Genomic DNA, 22,228 nt, shown 5'->3' with positions numbered 1-22,228 from the left:
CACAAACACACGAACGCTCATGCACGCGCACACACACACACACTCATGCTCACGTGCAAACACACGCACACACGCTCATGCACACGCAAACACACACACGCTCATGCACACGCAGGCGCGCGCAACAGAGGAGGGGGGGAATACAAAAGCAGCTGCATCAGCAAGGGAAAAATAATAGGCAATGTGAAAAACACAATCCTTGAAAATCGCTCAAATCAGGAATTAAGTGAACACCCCCTCGCTCCACAGTTTAACCTTTGTGAAGAGGCTGCTGAATTTCCACAGTGCCAGTGGATGTGCGCTCTGATCCAGCATAGTAAACTCAATGTGCGTTGCTGTGGAACATTTCGAGTAAAATCACGTACAAGCGAAACAGTTTTTTCGTTATATGAGAAAACAAATCTGTATTTTGGTCCATTGGCCAATTGGCTTTCCTACCAATGTTATCCGGAAGAATTTGTTTAAGTAGGCTCGAGTAAGCAAACTCTGGACTAGTTTCAAGCTTATGGGTCTCGTCAGCAGAGTCAGGCTTGTTGAACGAGGCTGCTGGGTTTACAAATGTTGTTGGCATTAGCACTCCGTATACAAGATGAAGCCCTGTTTAATGCGAACGAGCAATGTATACAAAATCATTGTGTGGGTGCATTGTAAGATATAATCACGTCCATTTTTTATCCATCGGGTTTTGTGGCACAATCAAAAGGCTGCGTGAGTTCAAATCCAAGGACGAGGTGTGATTCAAAACCCTTTCTTCCCTTCCAGGGTCAATTAAATTAGTACCACTTCGTGGGAAGCCAACAGGGGTCATTACATATGTGAAATATGTTCCTGCCATATGAATGTGGAATTTCCACCAGAGGCTCAGGGCTGCTCTTCGCAAATGAACGCCGCATCATTATTAATTGAAGAGAAGAGATGTTTTTTTATTTGTGTGTTTGTAACCACACAGTGTCAATTTGCATGAATCGCCAACCCCACGTCCAAAGTGCTGGATTACGTCCACTACAGTAATTTTATTTCTTGCTGTGGTTCTCCCACCTGATGACGGAAGCTTGTGTTGCTTCCGAAACGTCGTGATTTAATGTATTTTTTTATTCTTGAAACATTTTAATAACATTTTTTTTATTTGTAAAAAAGTGTTTTATTTTATACCCACGTGACTTTACCGAATGAACCAAAGAGTATGCTTCATCCTATTTCGCAGGAATTGTGAGTCAGTGCCCCAAGCCTACACTGATGTCCAAATTCCATGTCACAGTTGCACATTTTGTTCATAGCCACAGCACGCTTGAGCATAGCGTGAATAATAAATTGGCTTTGAAGTGGACAAAAAAAGAGTGCAAACGTCTTTATGTTAATGGTTATTGCTGCACCGAGAAGATAATACATTTTAGAGGTGTTTACGTCTAAAAACTCACAGAGTCAGAATTACTTTGTTGACATGCAATTACACGTTCCATTAGTCTTTCAATTAAAAACACCCTTGAATTTCTGTGCAGCTTCACAACGGACATTGTATATATACCCTTTACTTAAGACACAAACAAGACGACATTTGAAACTATTACACTTGCAGTTGATTATAATCCGGGATGTCTTAAAATATACATGTCATGCGATCTCAAATGTAGTTTAGTTTTTGACTCTGCACGTTACGGTTACAATGCGCATTGCCAACAGCTGAGAAAATGTCTCGTGGGTTGAGCCTACCTTGCCAATAGGTCCTTATATTTCTCGGGAAAACCCTGCTTGGCTTAGCTCTGTATCATGTCACCCATGAAACTAGACCACACCACGAAATGCCAAAGCAAATAGGTGAAACGAAGTTGCGCTTATTATTATTATCATCAGACCGCAAGACGAACGGGGAGGAGCTGACTCTGAAACTGCGGACGAAAACGAAGCCGATTTGTAAACCGGAGTTTGCAGAAATAGACAAGCGTCGTTAATTACCAAAAGTGTTTAGCTCTGATTAAATATGGGGTCACGCTGTCCCGGGGAAAGCACTTCTTTAGGGCAATATAAACACCATCACGTCCACTACAAGCACCCTATTCCAAGTGACATAATGCCGTCAAAATTTTGATTGCACCGCTAAGTTTTACAAAGGCTTGCTTTAATAAATCAGCAGCAAAGAGATTGTACCTTTGTGTGACCCAAACCGCTTAAATAATCAGCTGCAAGTAATGCGCAACAATTTCCTAAAGCTATGAGCTGTTTCTTTTTTGCTGCAAAGTGACTTAAGGCTTTGGGTGGGTGGTGGGTTGGGGGGAGGTTTAATTAGTGGCAGTCAAGGGCAAGTTCAATAAGCGCTTAGACTATTCCACAGATCCCATTTCGGGGAATAAGTAAGATCGCGTTATTTAATTATCTTTGTTTTGGCTTGCTTCAATCACCCACATGGAGCCCTCCTAAAGTAGAAGGAGGCACAGGAGTCCCACAGCAGGTTTTGCGGCCAAACCCAAGCCCCATACGAAAGGACAACCCACAGAGGGGGCCTGCTACACTTTCCTGCCGCAGATTTTAATGGGCAAATCACACCGCCGTTACTATATTAAGCACCAAAAAGGAAAATATCAATTTTCAAACTAAATAAACGTCGGTTTTTTTACATTTATTTATTTGTCTTTTTTTTTTTACCTTCACCACGTTTAATTCATTCTCTCTTTCCTCTGCTTTTTAAATAATAATAAAAAGTCTTTCAAGGAAACATTCCTCTCCGGGGAGTGGGGGTGGTTTGGAAAACGAATCCTTTGAAGGGAAAATAAAAAAAACAGAGACTGCTGTTTGACCACACTGGATTTTTTTGTGCGAAAAAGCCATCGGTAAAATTTGGAAGATTGCTGCTCCCCCACCCCCTCCCCCCCGGGTACGGGGCAGCATCATGGGAGCCTCGCACATTAAAGCGATGCGGAGAAGCGTCCTTGCGTGCTCTGCTGAAGGAGGAAGAAGAAATAAAACAACAACAATGGGAGACTGCCCGTCATGAAGGACGCTGCGTCGTTCGAGCGTCGGCGACCCAGGACCACACGGTGGAATCTCCTAATTAACAGCACTGCCGGGAACCCCACGCAACAGGCGAGCCCTCCCACCGGCCTGTGATCGAGACGGCCCAAACTGTTTTTTTGGGGGGGGGGATTTGCGAGCGACAGTTGTGTTGCCGTACCCTTCCAAAACTGCGACGGGGACGACAGCTGATGGGGAAGAGTTAATGTGAAACATGTGTGGGAGTGGAGTCGGACCCGCCACCTCCCCCCCCCCCCCCGGCCAAAAAGACTCCTCGTAGCAACTCGCATCTGCTTTCGCAAGTGTCTCGGTAATGCTGTGGGTCCTCCGTGTTGACTGTAATGCAAACTCAACTAACAGAGATAGATATTCTTAGGTTTTTTCGGTAAAGTCACGTAGGTAAAAAATTAAAATTTAAAAAATTTAAATAAAAATAAAATAAAAATCACGACGTTTCAGAGGCAACACAAGCTTCCGTCTTCAGGTGGAACCGTCACAGCACTTGATGCAGCAGTCGTGCTGTGACGGTTCCACCTGAAGACAGAAGCTTGTGTTGCCTCTGAAACGTCGTAATTTTTATTCTATTTTTGTATTTTACTTTTATTAATTTTTATTTTAATTTTTTACCAACGTGAACAAGGCTGGATATCTATAGCCCTTTATGTGTATGCTGAACTTCTTTCGCGCCGTACGGAGCTAATCGCGCTATAATCGGTGTCGTCAATATTCGTCTGGGTGAAGGCCTCCTGATGCAATGTCAGTCATGGGAGGTTGTTTCACCATATTTCACCACACTGGTCACTGCAGGTTCGTGAAGGAGGGCAGCCCCAGGACCTGCTCAGATATCTCTCAACACGGATGTTAGCTCTGGTTGGGAATCAAACTCATGTCACTTTCCAGATTTGAAGCGTTTGTGACTGCAAGGATTCATACTCTTTGGTTATTTCGGTAAAGTCACGTAGAAGGGAAGTAATAAAATAAAATGAAAATAAAAAAAATAAAAAACATAACATATTTTATTATGTTTTATTTTTATTATTGTATTACTTCCCTTCTACGTGACTTTACCGAAAGAACCAATAAGATACTATTATTGTTTGTTTTTATTCGCCCAAGAACGCCCGAGGAAATCTTAGTACTCAGCCCGTGTTCAAAATCTAAATTCTGATTATTCTGATGTTGATTCTGTGTATCACTCCTCGGTGGAGTATCACATCGCAGGATACTTAGAGATGGTGACCGCTTGGGAAAGCCTTCATCCAGCAGTGGATTGATCAAGACTGATGATGATTCATGATTTATGTTACACTGGTCAAATCACAAATCAAATATTAAAATATACACTCCGATGAATTTACTTTTTTTTAAATCGATATCAGATCATCAATTTACGTCGGATCTCAGTGGAGCTGTCCAGCATAAATCCTTTTCAGATTATTTGAACATATGTATATATATAACGTAATCCTGAAAGCAACGGTGCTGAACACAAAGAAATTGCAACCTTTCAAAATACGATGCTGCAGGCATACTGTGCAGCGATCAGTCACATGCGCCGGATTCACATTCCGAGGGTGAATTCAATTCTCTGCCCAATTAACGATGCAGATGTTGCCAGCAGTGAATGGGTGCGTGTGTGCGTGCGTGCGTGAGTGAGTGCGCTCTCTAGAAAATTGAGTCACGCGTGCTAAAGCTGCAGCCATCGACGGGTAATGTAATGGTTAAGACAAGCAACCAGAAAATTGCTTCAATAAGGTTCAGCTGTGCACCAACAGCGTACGCTCTTGACCGACGCATAGTCGTCATTCTTACATATAAATAGCACAAGCGCACACAAGACAAACACCCCGCTCCCCCATCCCTCCCCCGTGAAGCCATGGCAGGCTGTAGGGGCAAGTGCTGTTAGCGAGCAACTATGAAGGCCAGCACGGCACACGAGGGGGTGGGTGGCCAGCACCATGCCTGATCGTCCCCAGTGGCGATGTTGACTGCACACCGCACCAGGTAACCCATTTGAGACCGAGTCGACCAAGGGGAGGCCCAGGACCGGTTCAGATATTCGTCACTGGTGTTGGCCGTGAGCGGGATTCGAACTCGGGTCCTCAGGTTCATAGCACAGCGCACTAACCGCTGCACACACATATGCACACTCAGATCAGCAACCCCCATTAATCTATACTCTTTGGGTCTTTCGGTAAAGTTACGTAGGTATAAAAATAATAGATCACGACTTTCCCATTAAGCTGAATGGTCTGTCAGTGAGAATCTACTAATGCCAGAAGTGGACATCTGGTGGTGTAATTTTTCGATTTAAAGCTTTTGTGACCACAGGGATTCATATTCTTGGTTCTTTCGGTAAAGTCACGTAGAAGTGACTTTACCGAAATAACCAAGAATATCTGGTGGTGTGGCTATGTCTTCCTGGCTATGTCTCTCCATGTTCATGCACTGCACCAGTGGCGGCTCCTGAAAAATCTCTCAGGGGGGGCAAATGTCTGGATGATTGATAAGGATAAGGTACACCCATGCAATGGATAAATTAACAGCTTAAGCATGTAAAGGCAACTTCACTTCTTTAATATTAATGAAAAATAAAGTGACTCTTACCATACATCTTGTTTGTTTCTATACTCACTATTATTACAATCCACTCAGTATCTTTTATTAAAGATTCCACTAGGTAGCGACAAATAATATTGTTGACTGAAACGTGCTTACGTATGATGACGTAAGCACGTTAGGGCGAGCCCTCCCGGAAGCCATAGAGAATGCATTGCAGCGCCCGCCGTTCGAAAAAAAACATCTTTGAATGTAAGTCTATGGGAACACTCTGGGCGATTCTCAGCCGGAGTGAAATCGCCCAAAAAGAGGCGGTACTCCACAGAACGTGACATGACACTGATTGGAGGCACAGTAACGGCTGAGATTGGTGGTGCGTCGCCCAATCGCCCTAATGAAGAAACCGCCCCTGCACTGCACCTGGCACTCCCTTCAGGCTAAGTTGACCTTGAAGAGTCGTCCAGGACAAGGTTCAGATTTCACTTTCGACGGATGGTATCCGTGCCCAGGAATCGAACCGAGGTTGCCGGTTTCAAAAAGCAGTTGCACGCACCACCATGGCACTCTTGACCACACACAGCAGCTGACATCCATCAACTACGTGGTGGTGGTGAAGTCATCCCACGCACGCAAAGAACCCTCCCCTGTATACTGAGGTAAGTGCTGTAAGTGAGCGCACTTATTAAGGCCGATACTACACATGAGGGGGTGGGTGGCCAGAACCACACCGGGCCACCTTTGTGTACCCAATGCTGATTTTCACACCGCACCAGCTACTCTTTGCCAACTGCTTATCTATGCAAAGGACGGGAAATGCCCACAGTGTTTGGTAGGCAGTCCCCTCGTTTTGTTCATGGGTTATTTTATTGAGGGACTGTCATCTCGGTGTGGTCTGGGACTGTCCGTGTCGTTGTTTTTGCTACCTTGCCCAATGGTGTTAAATCGGACTTAAATGATGTGCGCGTTTATTCATTATTCACATTGAGTGACTTGCTTACCATTTTTTCTCAAATTTTGTACTCCTATCGCGTTTTTTTTTTTAAATTGCTCTTGTAACTTCCTGACCCGCCCACCCTGGACGTCTGTGTAAAAGAGCTTCACCGCCCAGCGGATTCCTCCCCCAGTCGAAATAAAGATTCTGATTCTACAGCGGCCGCCGCGGTGCGCTTTGCGCATTTTTGTTGCGAGCACGCTGATCCGTTTCCACAAACTAAAATGCTGCTTCGCCCTCTCGTCTGTGCAATCTATAGCCCCAAACACGCTTGTTGTCCTTCCCGCCCGCACCCCCCCCGATTAGCACGGTTGGCTACGTACGGTGCGAAAGAAGTTCGACACGTTCGTCAGGCGACAACAAAGCCTACGGAGCCGTGATGTGCGGGTTTTTTTTTATTTATTTAGAAAATCCAGACTGCGATCAGCGACTATCAAAACGGGAGCACGTGACTGCGTTCTCCTGGCTGGCGCGAGCCACAGCCGCTGTTGCAGACGCTAAGGCAATCGCGATGTCGTTCCATTTCTATGCGAAGAAAAATGGGAGCGTGTTGCGTGTGTGTGTGTGCGCGATGTTTTTGTGTTTCTCACACATTTGCAAGGCTAAGCGGGATTGATTCGTCTGATTTTGGCTTTCACAACGTTCGTATTAAAATAAAGCATTGTGTTTCTAGACGGTAGAGATGATACCTAAAATGTTACTGGTACTTGCAATATGCTTGCACACTCACAAAGGCAAAGATCCCCATTATAGCCTTGTCAGAACTTTTGGGGCAAGTGCTGCTAGCGAGCACCTATGAAGGCCGGAACGGTACACGAGGGAGGGGGTGGGTGGCCAGCACCACGCCCGACCGCCTTTGTCTCCCGAGTGGCGATGTTTACACACAGCAACAGAAACTAATTTCAGGCTGAGTCGACCTAGATGAGGCCCAAGACCGGTTCAGATAATCGTCACTGGTGTTGGCCATGAGCGGGAATCGAACCCGGATCTCCAGGTTCATCGCACAGTGTGCTAACTGCTACACTACCGCTCCCCACACACAGGTGCACACACACACACACGCATTACGGTCGCATACGTATTCAGGTGGGAATTATATTAAAATGAATTTGAAGAAAATTTACAGCCGATTTCTATCTTGACCCAATTACCTGCACATATTAAATCGTGGTCTATAGTCTAATCAGAATCTACATAAGTGAATCATTATGAAGATGGCGTGAAATTAATCAGTGCGTAATGGTGTAATTGTCGTTATAACATTATTACGCCGTGCTATACTCTTTCAAATACGCCCCTGGAATCAATAAAACGAGACCGACGTTGTGGGAGGCAAGGTGACAGTGGTTGCCCAACATCAAGACTGGCCCCTGCCATACGAATGCGTTCTTTCCTTCACTGGCTCATGAGCGCAGAGAGCGGCCAAGCGCCATCTGCCAGCGAGACATCTGCCCAACGAACCTGGCAACCCGAGTTCGATTCCCGGGCACGGTCAACGTTCATGTTGATCCGCTTGGTGAGGTTGGGTCAAACGACCGCCGTGACCGACATGGATGCGCAGGATGCATTCATTCGGTGGTGGACTGGTAAGGGGCTGGACATTACATAACAGATGCTGGCACCCATTCACCACAATTTATTTACCAGCCTGGTGAAGCGAGGTCACGTAGCCCATTATGGCTGACACAGCATGGGGGTGGGGGGGGAGGTCTTTCATCCAACAATGGATTGAGGATCGTAATCGATTAACACGATCATCATCATTATTTTTCGTGCACGCACTGCGTGGTACGCGTGGTGCCGCGTGTACATGCGTGCACAGCGAGCGGCGGTAGCAGCAGCAGCCAGCTGACTGAAGCACCTATCTCTCCCCCAAACAACGTGCCGGCCGGAATTTTTTTTCATTTCAATTCTCTCGGCTCAAAAAATAAAAAAGACGCGCGCTCAAAGGCGCACGCCCCATCTGCCCGGCCACCGCAACCCCCTAATCCGACTCGTCGCCGGCGCTGCGGCAATAATGGGTTCCGTCTTGGGCGAATTAATTGCGCGTCGCACGCAACGCTACTCCGTGGCGATGCTCCAGCACGGGAGTGGAAGTTAAGGCAAGTCACCCGCCCCGTGAGGCTGCTTGCCGGGAGGGCGCGGGGAGTTGGTGGATGGGGGGGGGGCAAGGGGTGGGCGGGTGGTTTTGGAGGAATCAGTGGAGGTTCGAGCTTTGATTCGATGCCAGATCTGTACGTGCAGTAATAACGCGTCTCTTGAAGTTGTGGGCCCCTGGCCTGGCGTTGGCTGAAGTTGTGTAAATGTCCCATTAAAGCGCCCGGGTTATGCCAGAGTAGAATGGCGCTGCTGCTGCTGCCGTTTCACGTGCACTCTTGCGCACAAGCAGTGACCGAGCGACGATGATGATGACGACGATAACGACGATGATGACGACGATGACGACGATGATGCGACGATGATGCCACGATGCGCCGCTCACACGAAGAGTAAAAAAAACTTCCAGGCTTAGACTCGAAGGCGTGAATTCTGCCTTTGATTTACGGACAAGGAGATGGCGATTGAACGAATTAAGCAGAGAACGTAAATAGCCGAGGGCGATGGATGACAGACAGACAGACCAACAAGCACAGACAGGTGGACAAGAGAGAAAGCAAACACGAAAAATCTGAAAGATAAGCAGACAGAAACCAGCACACACAGGTGGACAAGATCCACATATGTTGTATGTTAAAGTCAGCATCCACTATGGATGATTCAGATTGGATTCCTCCAGTCTAAATACAGATTGTGATGTTACAAACACACTGGCCAAAACATCATCGATTATTAAATGAAGTCGCAAACCCAAATTGTGACGACTCGTTAAATCGCTAAAGGGGGCAGATTCGTGAGTTACACAGTGTGTTCGCGTCGCTCGGCGGATGCCACGGCCCACCATACCTGATCTTCCTCCAGTAGAATGAGCCCCACCACCACCATGTTGATCTTGCTACCGATCGTGCCATCCTTGAACAGCGTAGACACCTGCCAGACATGCACGCACACGCCCGCGGTACAGGTGGTGTGCACATGGGGCAAAGCGAAAGTATGCTGTTGTGGCCAGGCATGAGGCACACGTTTCTCTACCCAAACATGGTTGATGAGCATTGTTAATGCAGCATATGCATACAACTACTACGTGTTTTTTTTTTTGGTCGTGCCGTCCAGCCCTCTGACGTGTGCTCCTTCAGGAATACCTCCTGAAGAAGCCTTTTACACGTGAAGTGAAACGTCGGACATTGTTTCGAACAACTTGCAGTATAACCCGAATGCACATCAGAGAGCTGTTGTACAAGTTATTTTGTATGCACTGACATTATAAAGGTTAGTAGTGGTAATATCACATTTATAGGCTAGGAGGCAGCCTTTCCATAGACAAACGCCACCAGCTGATGGTGATGTTTGATGGATAATGATCATTTATGGACGAAGATGATGATGGCTGAAAGGTGGATGCTGATAATGATGGATGGATAGTGATGATAATGATGATTTTAGTTGGGCCCCAATTGGTATATAACTTCCCTTTGGGGGCAGTGCAATTAAGGGGAACAAATCTGCATTAGTTTGAAACAAGTACGCATTACCCGCGGGAACCAATATTCACACAAACTAACATGGCAAGCGATGGGAGTGATCGGGGCCAGCACCAACACGAGCGTACTCACGGCCAGACCGACAACTCAACGCACGGGAGAACGAGCGGCGCAACTCAACGACCGACCAACCAAACAAAATTAACTCAACAGACAAAACAAAGCAACAACAGAACCCCTCTCCCCCCACAAAAAAAAAACCGACCCACTGAACGGACAACGACCGACCAAACGAGCAGCCATAACTCTCGGAAACTGGCGCTCACCATGTTGAGCACGGTGAGGATGTAGGTGGTGACGTTGTCGGCCGTGTGCCGCTGCAGCATGCGCTTGTCGGCCACCACCAGGGTCTCCACCGTGAGCTCCTTGCCGCCACCGCCACCGCTGCTACGCGCCGGGGAGCGCCGACTCCTCGCCCCGCGGCGCTGGCGATCGTCGCCGGCCGCCGTCGCCGCAGTGGCGGGGCTTGGGTACTCGTCCGGACGGACGCGGAACGCGGGGTCGAGGGAAGGAGACATGGAGGGCGAGGCTGCAACACAGGTGCACGGGACAGGGCTTGGCCGTCGGGCCGAGCAGTAGCGGTGGAGGTGCCGGCCCATCGGCCACTCACCGCCCCACCACCACTCCCCCCCCCCCTGCACCTCCGATTAGCAAGGTTGGCTACGTACGGTGCGAAAGAAGATCAGCAAACGTAACCCGCTTCCAATGTGTAAATTCTACGTTTAAACTCCCCGTGAGATGATAGGCGAGATATTAGGTATTAGGTAGTAGGTCGATTGATATAGCGAGGAGAGAGAAATGTGGACAACTTGTTAGATCTGTAGTCAGATGTCGTGAAATGAGAGACATGTGGAAAAGCGGCAGATATGGAGTGAGATTGGGGAAGAGCAGTGCAGACAAGATAGAGGTGAGAGAGAGAGATTCGCCGTTTTATGCGAATTAACTGCTTATGATTATTATGATCTGAATCAGAGCTAATATTTTGTCATTCCCTACTTTTGGGGTCCCCTTAGCTGCATGGGGTCCTGAGGTTTTGCTTCGTGCGTTTCATGCCCAGCGCCACCGCTGTGGCCGTGGATGGAGTCCAGTAAAAAACTCCGGTGAAAATTCCATATTCTCATGCTGGCACCAGTCTCTCCACTGAACGGCCACTGCTGACAAAGTGGTCCTCTTTCGGCATGAAATATGCATCAATTCAGCGACTGAAATCGATTCCTGCAAACGTGCTAAACGCATCAAATCGTGCGTGTGAAATATGACTCAAGATTTATGCAAATAATATTTTTATGTTACATTCAAAGCTAATGGAGCTCACAAAATAGCCAAACAAAAATAATCAAATTTGAATTACAACATTGAATTGGGCTCCCAATTCGTAAATAACTGCTTGATGAGTTGACACACACAAAGTACGTATTGTATTGACCTGAACAGATGATAGTACAATTTGACTTTAAAATAAAATTCCACTCGCGACCTACGTATACATGAGTCAAATGTTCTACCACAATTGCCAACCCAGTCTGATGGGAATAGAATACTCCATCTCGTGTCAGGGATTTAACACAAACCACTGTTTTACAAATTATGATGATGCTTTTAATAGGTCTGGGTCAGGAAGTCCTAATAACGTGATTTAAGAAGTAAATCTGTGGTGTCATTTTCTGGAGGCCATTCAATGACATGACAGGATGTTTTGCTGACGAGAGGAGATGAGGACATTTCTTCGCTTAATTACATATTGCCTTGCTTAATAACACGTATTTACAAAGCAAGAAATCATTTTGATTTTATAAACATAACATTTCGCAATTCGGGGAAAACGAACAGCAGAGATATTTCCGAAATGGATATTAAAGAAGACAAACAGGAATAGAGGGGGGGGGGGGTGTGGAAAAGGAAATGAAGAGATGGCAGCATAGACAAATTATCATGAGCAATACCATGCAGACATCTCATCCGATTTCCTGCATAAGTTAAGAAAGCGATCACAATAATGTGGTACATTCACGCATACAGTATGATGTGGAGTCATTTTGACACGGGCACATCGAGAAATTGTGACATGTGTATTTGATTGTATTTCTGAAAACAATTCAACATCATCATCATCGTCCAGGAACTATCCACTGCTGGATGAAGGTCTCCCCAGTCCGTCGCCATCTCTCAAGGTCGTGGGATGTAACAATCCATGCGACCGCACGCACACGATCCGCTTCTATTGCTACATCTCCGTGGCGTCAAATCCCCTTTGCGCACGTGTCCCCTTCTTTGGCTGTCACTTCGCCGTTAGCCTTGACCCACTGGCCACCATCCCTGCCAATGACGTCTCCTACCCAAAGCCCTACTCACTCTTCTCAACGATCAAAAAAAATACGTCTGTACGTACGTATGTTGAACTTCATTCGCTTATCGGATGATGTCTCTAACTTCCGGATGCTCTCCGATCCATGCGGTCCCTTTTTCTGGCTCTCAAATTTAATCAGGGGCATGCGCCTCTTTCATCGCTGCGTTGCGCACGCTTTATACTTTATTCTATTGTATTCGTCAATTACACCAATGCACCCTATGGCGAATTGGACTCAAGAACTAACCATCGCAATTGTTCTCTTTTTAACGATTTCAAGTTCTACCAATGTGGATCGAAAGAGTTCAGAGCTCATTAATTCACGTGCACCGCACAACTGCGTACACGCACACGCGCGCACACACACACATAGACCCTGCATAATTATATAAACAACAAAAAAATATACGTTCATGCACACTCTCAGTATGCATTCACGAGGGGGGCATGAAGGGTAGGACTAACGGATTAATTACACACATCGCTGAACGCACGCCTGGTGCCGGGAAGGCGTGAGTGAAAAGGCGCCGAGGCCACACGCTCAGCAAGTATTGATGGGAGTGTCCCCCACGAAAAATTATTTTTCTAAAATGTATTTGCACGGAATTATGCGCTTTCGCTGCAAAAATGCACCGACGCTACGCACGCACGCACGGTGTTCACCAGGTGCACGCTGCACCGGCGCCGGCGATTTCTAACATGTGCAAAGAGACAGCTGCAAGCGTGTCGCGTTCAAATATGCATATTCCATATGGGCGCATTTATTATCAAAATAAAATATATTTTTGTATATTTCTTTCGCGTATGCAAATGTGCACCTGCAAATGCTCGAGTTCACACGGATATTCCGCTATGCCGTATTTATTTAAAAAATGTGCACCTAAGTAATTATAAGGGAGTTCAGTTCAAACAATGGGCAAGTTTCTTTTTTTTACTTGACTTTCTGACCTTTTGACACGAGGATACACGATGCTGTGGCTTTTCAGACAATGTATTGATAAAAAAAAATCTGAGAATGTGCTGCTGTGTAACGGTGAGAGCACATCGCAAGGTCGCAGCTGGAACAATGGTGCAAGATTCATAAATGCCACCCCCATCCTCTCCCCCATTTGTCCACCCAGCCAGGTTCCACGTGGTGGTGGGGTAAAGTGTGGGTACTGCCACCATTTCTGAGACACACCTGGCCAGCGTGAAAGAGGAGGCGAAATGCCCGACAGTGGAGGTCCTTCTGCAAGCGGTGCTATCAGCAAGCGAACGCTCACAATACAATTGACGTTCAACATATCGTGCACGTGGTAGATTGTTTACAATAATTGTTGGGCAACTTTTGAACGGATACTTCTCCCTGCGTCTAAAAAAAAGCCGATTGAAATAAAGAATAAAAACACTTGCAACGAAAACAACAACAACATCTACGACACCACCAGTTATAAAACTTTCCAACCACCGATGCCAGCATCTGCATGTATATTCCATGTCGCCTGTGACACACAACCGACAACGCGAGACAAAGACAAAGATCCCCCGTGTAGCCTTCACAGACTCTTGGCGGCAAGTGCTGTTAGCGAGCACCGATGAAGGCCGGCACGGCACACGAACGAGGGGGTGGGTGGGCCAGCACCACACCCGGCCGCCTTTGTCTCCCCAGTTGCGATGTTCACACACCGAACCAGGTACTCATTTGGGGCTGAGTCGACCTAGGGGAGTCCCAGGGCCGGTTCAGATAATCCTCACTGATATTGGACGCCGTGAGCGGAAATCGACCTCGGTTCGCCGGGTTCGTTAGCGCGGCGCGCAAAACCGCTACACGACCGGACACAAAGATAAAGACAAAGATCCCCCGTATAGCCTTAACAGACTGTAGGGGCAAGTCGCTGTTAGTGAGCACCTATGAAGGCCGGAACAGTACACGAACGAGGGGGTGGGTGGCCAGCATTAAAGCCCGACCACCGTTGTCTCCCCAGTGGCGATGTTTACACACCGAACCAGGTACTCATTTGTGGCTGATTCGACCTAGGGGAGTCCCAGGGCCGGTTCAGATAATCGTCACTGACATTGGATGCCGTGAGCCGGAATCCACCTCGGTTCGCCGGGTTCGTTAGCGCGGCGTGCAAAACCGCTACACGACCGGACACACACACAGACACATTGACACACACAGACACATTGACACATTGACACACGGCTTGTTTTCTCCGCTTGTGGGGGTCAGAACGACCCCGCTACGACCTTTCCGCTGACCTGCTGTTCGGAGCTACTGCAGCTTCCCGTGTCAGCTCACGCCGGCCACACGGGGAGAACTACGTGGCGGTGGTGTGGGCGGTGGTGTGATAGCCGCACAGATTGTATTTTCGCGAAGCGGAGGGGGGGGGGGCTGCTTTAAATAACAATTAAATGTGCGGCTCATCGGCTCGTCTGCTGGCACAATAAATACCCAGCAGTGTTTTCTCGCCATTAATCTTGGCGGCGGCTCGAACACTAAACCGCTAAGTAAATGAACACGTGCATAACGGGTATCGTGACACGGGGAGGGGGTGTGGGGGTTTGTTTCGTGGCGGAACGGAAAATGCTTGGCCGTGTGACCACGGGCGAGTTAGTTGATTCGCGACGTGAACAGTCGGTTTTGCCCGCCAATGATGCGACGTTTTGAGTTGGGTGACGAGGGCTGACACGCACGACCCTTCCGCCGCGCCGACTTTGAGTGGCGCGGAAAGCGGCATTAAATACGCGTTTTGTTTTCACCGGCAGACTGGCAAGCGAACCGATGGAATCGAGTGCCAAACTTTGCTACAAGGTGTGTGTTGTGCAAGTTTGTGCCCGTGCGGGCAGTAGGAATGCCACTTCTGGAGGTACAAAATCACCGGGACATTTCGTCGGAAGAAGAAGAATGCCTTCTCGCAATACCGAAATAGGCGAGAAACAACAGCTGTGAATGCATCGTTATTAACATGGCACAACCGACAAAAACAGGACAAGGGGAGGATCCTGGGAAAACCAGGACAGATGGCAACCCTCGTGGTGACCGAAAACTTCATTGGTTATTTGCAGGGGTAAGATGCAAGCTACCTAAGTCTGACTCCTAACCAGGGACGCATCGGTGACCACTGACCACTGAAGCAGCCCTGGGTCTCCGCTTGAATTACTCATCCTCAAACGAGAAGTGGGAAGACAAAGACGGCCAGGCTTGGAGCACGTCACATTACCAACGTGTACGCTCTGCAAGTCGTATGGGGCGTTCACAAATAGCACTCTCTCCTGAAGCTAAGGACTGCTATATTGCCCTAAGAGGTCAGGGTGATACCACACATCACACATAATGTAGGCCACAGCAGCAGTGCACCCAGATACAAAAAAACGGGGGCCAAATCATATCGGGAAACAAAATTGATTGCATAGGACTGAAGTTGTTTGTGATTAAACGTGCACAATTAAATGCACATGAAGAAGGCTTGCTCCCTCCACCCCCATGAGCTTGCAAGCTCATGGGAGTGGGGGGTGGCTATTGACAAAAAGGCTGCAAGTTTTTATGCACACACACACCGTAGCTCTACATTGGGTCAGCAATGAAAATAACAAGATGGGCCATCTTCTTGGTTCTTTCGGTAAAGTCACGTAGAACGGAAATAATAAAATAATAAAAAGAAAACATAATGAAATACAATTCTCACGACGTTTCGGCCACAACGCAAGCAGCCGTCCTCAGGTGAAGAACAGGTCTGTCGGGAAGACAGCATCTGACCTGTTCTTCACCTGAGGACGGCTGCTTGCGTTGTGGCCGAAACGTCGTGAGAATTGTATTTTATTATGTTTTATTTTCATTATTTTATTATTTCCCTTCTACGTGACTTTACCGAAAGAACCAAGAAGATGAATCCCTGCAGTCACGAAAGCTTAAATCGAAATTTAAGATGGGCCATTTTTTGATCGAATTCGGTAACGAAAAACTCAATATTTCAATAGCGCAATCAGAGCCGGATTAAGGCACGGGGGCTTTAGGGGCTACAAGCCCAGGGGCCTCTGCCAGCTGGAGGACCTCCAGGGATGAAGTGAAAAGTTATTTCATTTGTGAATGGCGAATTTAATTTGTTGTTAGCCTTGTAAAAAAAAAAACTACATTTTATTTTTCTTTAACTTTGTTTTTCTTTTGAAGATATTACTGGGGGGGGGGGGCCTCACAGTACCTTCAGCCCAGGGAGCCTTCAAAATCTTAATCCGACCCTGAGCGCAATGCCCGTTGGTGATTACGAGACGATGGTCCTGCATAAGTAACGCCACGAAGTAGCAGTCCTTAAAGAGGCACGTGAGCGCGTGTGCGGTTCCTGAGCCGAAGGGTTGCCGATCCCTGGTATATACCGTAGCAGTTGAACTCACCTCGTGCATAGATGTTGCTCTAATGCCTAATACTTCCCATGCTTAGTTTTTTTATTTAATGTGTCTCTCTCCCGTTCTCCTAATTTTCAAGCTTGCTTACTTTACCACCCGTCGTCCTACCCATTGACATGCTAATTTTTTCTCTAACCCCCTCCCTCTCTCCACCCCGCCCCCTCTCTCTATTTAAGGCCTCGTCACAGAAACTTTCTCTCTCTGTGTGCCTATGTGTTGCTCTCTCTCTCTCTATGTATCTTGGTGATATCTGTCTGCTTATATGTCTGATTCCAAAGAACACAGGATGAGATGTTACTATCCTTTGTGCAAGCACTTCCAAGAGTTCATGAACAGTGAGCCTGGTGAAATTTGGGGAGCACATCGTCAGTAGTGAACCTTTGGGTCCTAGGGTGTTTCGGCCTTTCATACTATACACCCTGGTTATATTTTTGTTGCTATTTCATTTATACCTTATGATGATTGCTTATGTGGCAATCGAAACGTCGTATGCTATTATTTAATTTATTATTTTATCTTTATACGTGACTTTACCGAAAGAACCAAAGAGTAATTCCTGCAGTCACGAAAGCTCCAAAATTAAGATTGAACTTCCCATGAGTCAGACCAGGGGACATGCGTGCCGCTACAGGTGTGTATGGAAGCCCACGTGACCTGCACGTACATCCTGCCATGGGAACGTGAAATCTCCAGCAGGGAAGCTGCTGGAGACGAGAGCTCCACTCCCTGCGCATGGCGACCGTGCACGACGATGTTGGCTTGACATTGTACATTCACATTCCACATTCCTATGGAGGGGGCCGGTTTCCCCAGAGGACCACTGAACTTACCGCTCAGTGGACCATGACAAGTCGCTATGATTTAAAGCTGTCCTGGCGCAAACGAACATCACATACATAGCATATGTACGTACATACACGCCATGTATCTAACATGTACACATATGTGTGTGTATTGAATGTGTGGATCGGCGGTAGTGTTGCGGTTAGCGTGCTTAGCGACGAACCCAGCAACCCGAGTTGGCCAACACCAATGATAATCTCATCTGAACTGGTCCTGGGCCTCCCCTAGGTGAACTCAGCCCCAACCGAGTACCCGATTCGATGTATAAACATCGCCACTCGGGGAGACAAAGGCGGCCGGGCGTGGCGCTGGCCACCCACCCCCCTCGCGAGCCTTGACGGCCTTGGTAGCTGCTCGCTCACGGCGCTTGGCACCAAAAGTCTGTTGAGGCTATTCAGGGGGATCTTTGACTTCGCATCGAACGGGATGTCACGATGACCGGCGGGCCGATCGACGGTCGGCGCAGGCCCTCCGCCGAGCTCAACTGGTCCTCGTGTAAAGTCGTCGCATTCTCGGGGAGCCGGGGGCCAAAGACTCGCCAGTGAAGCGCAAGCAGCGGCTGCCGCGGCCAAGCCTAGCTGTGGGTCGATGCGGTCTCTGGCACGAATCCATCCAGTCCCACCCCCCCCCCCGACACCAAAGCAGGGCTTTCCCCCTATGCGTAGGGCACGAGAACACACTCGTCAACAGTGCAGAACATCTATTTGCTTCGACGTGCAACCGATACATTCTAATTAACCAATGTCTTGTGTTCGAGCACGTGGGAGTACGCTGAGATTAGCCATCTCGTTGGCAGGCAAAGGCCGAGTTTCGTACGTTCATGCAATAACACGCATACATGTATTCATAATTTTCTCACTGCCAACGTCATCGTTGTCCATCCACTGTGAGCTAAAAGAATTGCCACGCTTCCCCGCCTTGCCTCGCCATCCTGCGGGTTTTCCCCAATACGTCTCACTCCTGCGCATGATCTGATGTCACCGTTCCATCTCCACGGTGTTTGTCCCGATCCATTTTTTTTGTTTTGGGTCGGGCCACGTGGTGGTCGCTTTTATGCAAAAGTTGTTTTAATTGACCTGCCATCACCCGACAAGATATTATTTGCGTGTGCTGATGTATTTATCACATTTTGACCAATTAAGCTCCCTGGAATGTGATAAATACACTGGAACGTATAAATAATGTTTATGAACGTGACAATTGTATGCGGTGCTGGAGCGTAAATGACAGGAATATTGCCATAAAAAACTACCACCACGTGGCACTACCAAAAAAAAACAATATTGCATTGGCGCCGAGAAGCTGAGGTTTTAAGTGTAAAGTCCTCTCGGCCCAGGTCATGATACTGCTAATCCATCACCAGCCTCGACCATCAGCCAACGTCCTTTCTAGCGCTGTGCCCTGCGAAAGCTCACTTGACTTTTCTCGTGAGTCAAGAAGACGTTTCTGATTTGTGTTCGTTCCCTGATCCACGTGGGTCTCCTCTTTCCGTCTCTCGACTCTAATTCTAAGCGTGCACCCTGTCCGTGCTTCTTTGCACACTTTTCATCCTGTTAAATCTTCTCTGGCAGCGTGGTCCTGCTGATATAAACATCGTAGCTCGTGGTACGCTCGGCCTGAAATCATTCTTCTTCTTTGCCTGAATAGCATTCTTTTTCAGGCAGACTAACGAGATACTCTTTAGTTTAACATGTAGGCTTTCGCGACCAATATCATCCATGAGAAGTGTTTGGGGTTAGATGGCGTAAATATATAAATGTGTTGTTAAAACCCGCCACCACCCGACACAGCCAACTAGTAAGGGTTGTCACGTAAACAGAACGTGGCCAATTCGTCACTAGTACAGCACACCGGTGTGTTGGAGAGCCAAGCCACAACATTTACAATCTGAGTACGACGTTTCATTGAATGCCAAAACCAAATCAAATAACACGAAGCATTTAAACTGCCAAAGCAATTAAAACGATCAAAATATTGTACATTACAGGAGTAACTGATAAACTAGCCAGATGTTTGGAAAAACAAAACATCTGAGTCAGATTTGGCACAGAAATGAATAGCAGGTACAAAAGATGTATTACCGAAGCTATCAACAGAAGGTGTGTACAGGATTGAATACACGTGTGGTAAATGTTATGTTGGGCAAACAGGACGAAAGATCAGCACGAGACTAAAAGAAAATCAGAGAAATATTAAAAACTCCCAAATACAACTGTCAGCAGTAGCAGAACACGCGTGCCAACAAGGACACTCAAAACTAGCTACTACTGGCCAAGACTAATTAGATAATCTATCGAAATTTAAAGAAATAAAAAATAACTTTCACCAGTCGGATAGCTTCCACCTTAGTGCTGCGTGGAAGCGAAACATAAAATATGACATTAGTTAAATGCATGCCTACAAAAGGCAGCTTACTTCAATAGGGATTACCGTTGGTACGAATATTTTAATACACACAATAGACAGGAAGGACAAGTTCAAAGGGCTCGAATAACAAGAGCGCAGAAGCGTGGTCACCCAAACTACGCCTCTATATAAGGAATGAAACAGTTAGACTTCTCCACAAATCTGGCTGTTGCCTGATGAAGCTAGTTGTAATTACTGGCGAAACGTCGTACTCAGATTGTAAATGTTGTGGCTTGGCTCTCCAACACACTGGTTAGTGCTGTACTAGTGACGAACTGGCCACGTTCTGTTTACGTGACAACCCTTACTAGTTGGCTGTGTCGGGTGGTGGTGGGTTTTAACGACACATATATACATTTACGCGATCTAACCACAAAAAAACCCTCTATTATGGAGTTACTCTTCCTTATTGAGTTAAACTTTCCCAGAAGTGATCCATCCTGCTCTTGTTGTCCTCTGTGTTGCATCATTGCGATCCCCATCTGCCTTTAGTAATTGCCATGTATTGACACCTGTCACACTGTGCTTTCAACTTGTTGTCACGTCAATAGTTTCAATGGCGCAATGTCCTGAACTTAACGGCAGCAGGAATAACCGAGAGAGAAAAGTTATCCGAAACACGTGTGTACATTTCATCCATTCAAGTGAGCATTTCTTACGTCATGCATGTCACTTTCCCTCAACATTGCGTTAAAGGCTGCATGGGGGAATCTTTGTCTTTGTTGTGTGTGTGTGTGTTTGTATATACAATGGTATGTAGTATGTGCACATGGTCTATATGGATCTAATTAAAACAATGTTAGCCCTTAGTCAATTCATTGTTGCATGGAGGCCTCTGTACACTGCATCAGTCAGAGGGATTTTCAACAATAATAATACTTCACCACGCTGGCGATCGCCCACTCGCAAAGTGGGGGTTCTCAGGACTAGTTCTAATATCACTCGTCACTGATGTTAACCATGGCCAGGAATTCCAACTCAGGTCACCGAATTCAAAGACCGGTGCGCTCACCGCTGCGCCACCACTCCCTCGTGCCCTGCTGTGTATTTGTGGAGATTGGTGGTTCGACGTCTGCACAAGAGGTGGAGGTGGCTTAACGGAGGATTTCATCCAGCAGTGGATTGACCACAGCTGATGATGCTGATGATGAACTGCTTGTTGTGTTTGGTCTGTCGTCCTTCCCCCGCACCTCCGGTTATGCCGACGTTGCCTACGTACGGTGCAACAGAAGTTCAGCGTGCATACGCACACGACGATTATGACGTGAAGTCAAACTGACTTTAGCGCTCAAACTGACTTTAACACAATATCTGCACAATGACACCCTGTCATATTTGCACTATGTTACCCTATTTGCATTTTTGTAATTTTGTATTGCATATTATAGCTATTGTATATTTTAGATTTTATTTTATTCCATTTTTACATACTTTAGCTCCTTAGTATTAGTTAGACTTGTACCTTTAGTATAGTTAGACTTGTAAACCACTTACTTAAGATTTAAGATTCCTAAATGTTGAATGTATGCACCTTCCGGCCAAAGTAAATTCCTTGTCTGTGCGAACTTTCACGCCTTTTCTTTGCACTTGTGTTTCCTACAGCTGTTTCAGTTGCCTGCGAATGACATGGCCCTGGCTTCCAGAGTGGTCCTCGTTGCACCACCGTCAGCAAAAATAAAATGTTGTCAGGGATCCATTACACGGCGAGACGTGGCGAACACTTTCCCAGCGCAGGGAAGAGCTCGCGGTTTTAAATGAAAGCCAAATGTATAAAGCAAATTAATCATTTTACGGACATATGCTCGCAGCAGATAAAACAAATTAAGTGGATGTGCTGCGCTCTTTACGTCTTAACGCATCACAAATAGTAACATCCAGCGCCGGTTTATATTGTACACTGCTGCAGTGTTTTCATTAACCGCTCTGCATGCATCACATGGCGACATAAAACGCCATTTAAATGTACAGTAAAAGCAACGTGGTGGAATAAATAACACGATGTGAGAGTCGTGAATCATGACAACAGGCCACATGACTCTCTCATGCAAGGGCACG

The 22,228-nt window shown here is 46.9% G+C and overlaps 1 protein-coding gene across 3 annotated transcripts in view; it reads right to left on the bottom strand.

The window, feature by feature from the left end:
• Nucleotides 1-22,228, bottom strand: part of LOC133340501 (A disintegrin and metalloproteinase with thrombospondin motifs 18-like) — a 119,540-nt gene that overhangs the window by 71,068 nt on the left and 26,244 nt on the right. For all 3 annotated transcript variants that reach the window (XR_009754906.1, XM_061548802.1, XM_061548803.1), the window contains 2 exons: nucleotides 10,461-10,723; nucleotides 9,500-9,583 (listed from right to left, as the gene is read on the bottom strand). Coding sequence is in view for 2 of the 3 variants with exons in the window: in XM_061548802.1 (XP_061404786.1) it covers nucleotides 9,500-9,583; nucleotides 10,461-10,723 (347 nt within the window). In the remaining variant the exon portion in view is untranslated. The remainder of the gene's footprint in view (nucleotides 1-9,499; nucleotides 9,584-10,460; nucleotides 10,724-22,228) is intronic.

This window comes from Lethenteron reissneri, chromosome 9 (genome assembly GCF_015708825.2).
Source record: "Lethenteron reissneri isolate LAM-NWPU_2019-01 chromosome 9, ASM1570882v1, whole genome shotgun sequence".
NCBI classification, from domain to species: domain Eukaryota; kingdom Metazoa; phylum Chordata; class Hyperoartia; order Petromyzontiformes; family Petromyzontidae; genus Lethenteron; species Lethenteron reissneri.
Note: the sequence above shows the minus strand (reverse complement) of the source record. Positions and strands in the feature narration are given on the sequence as shown.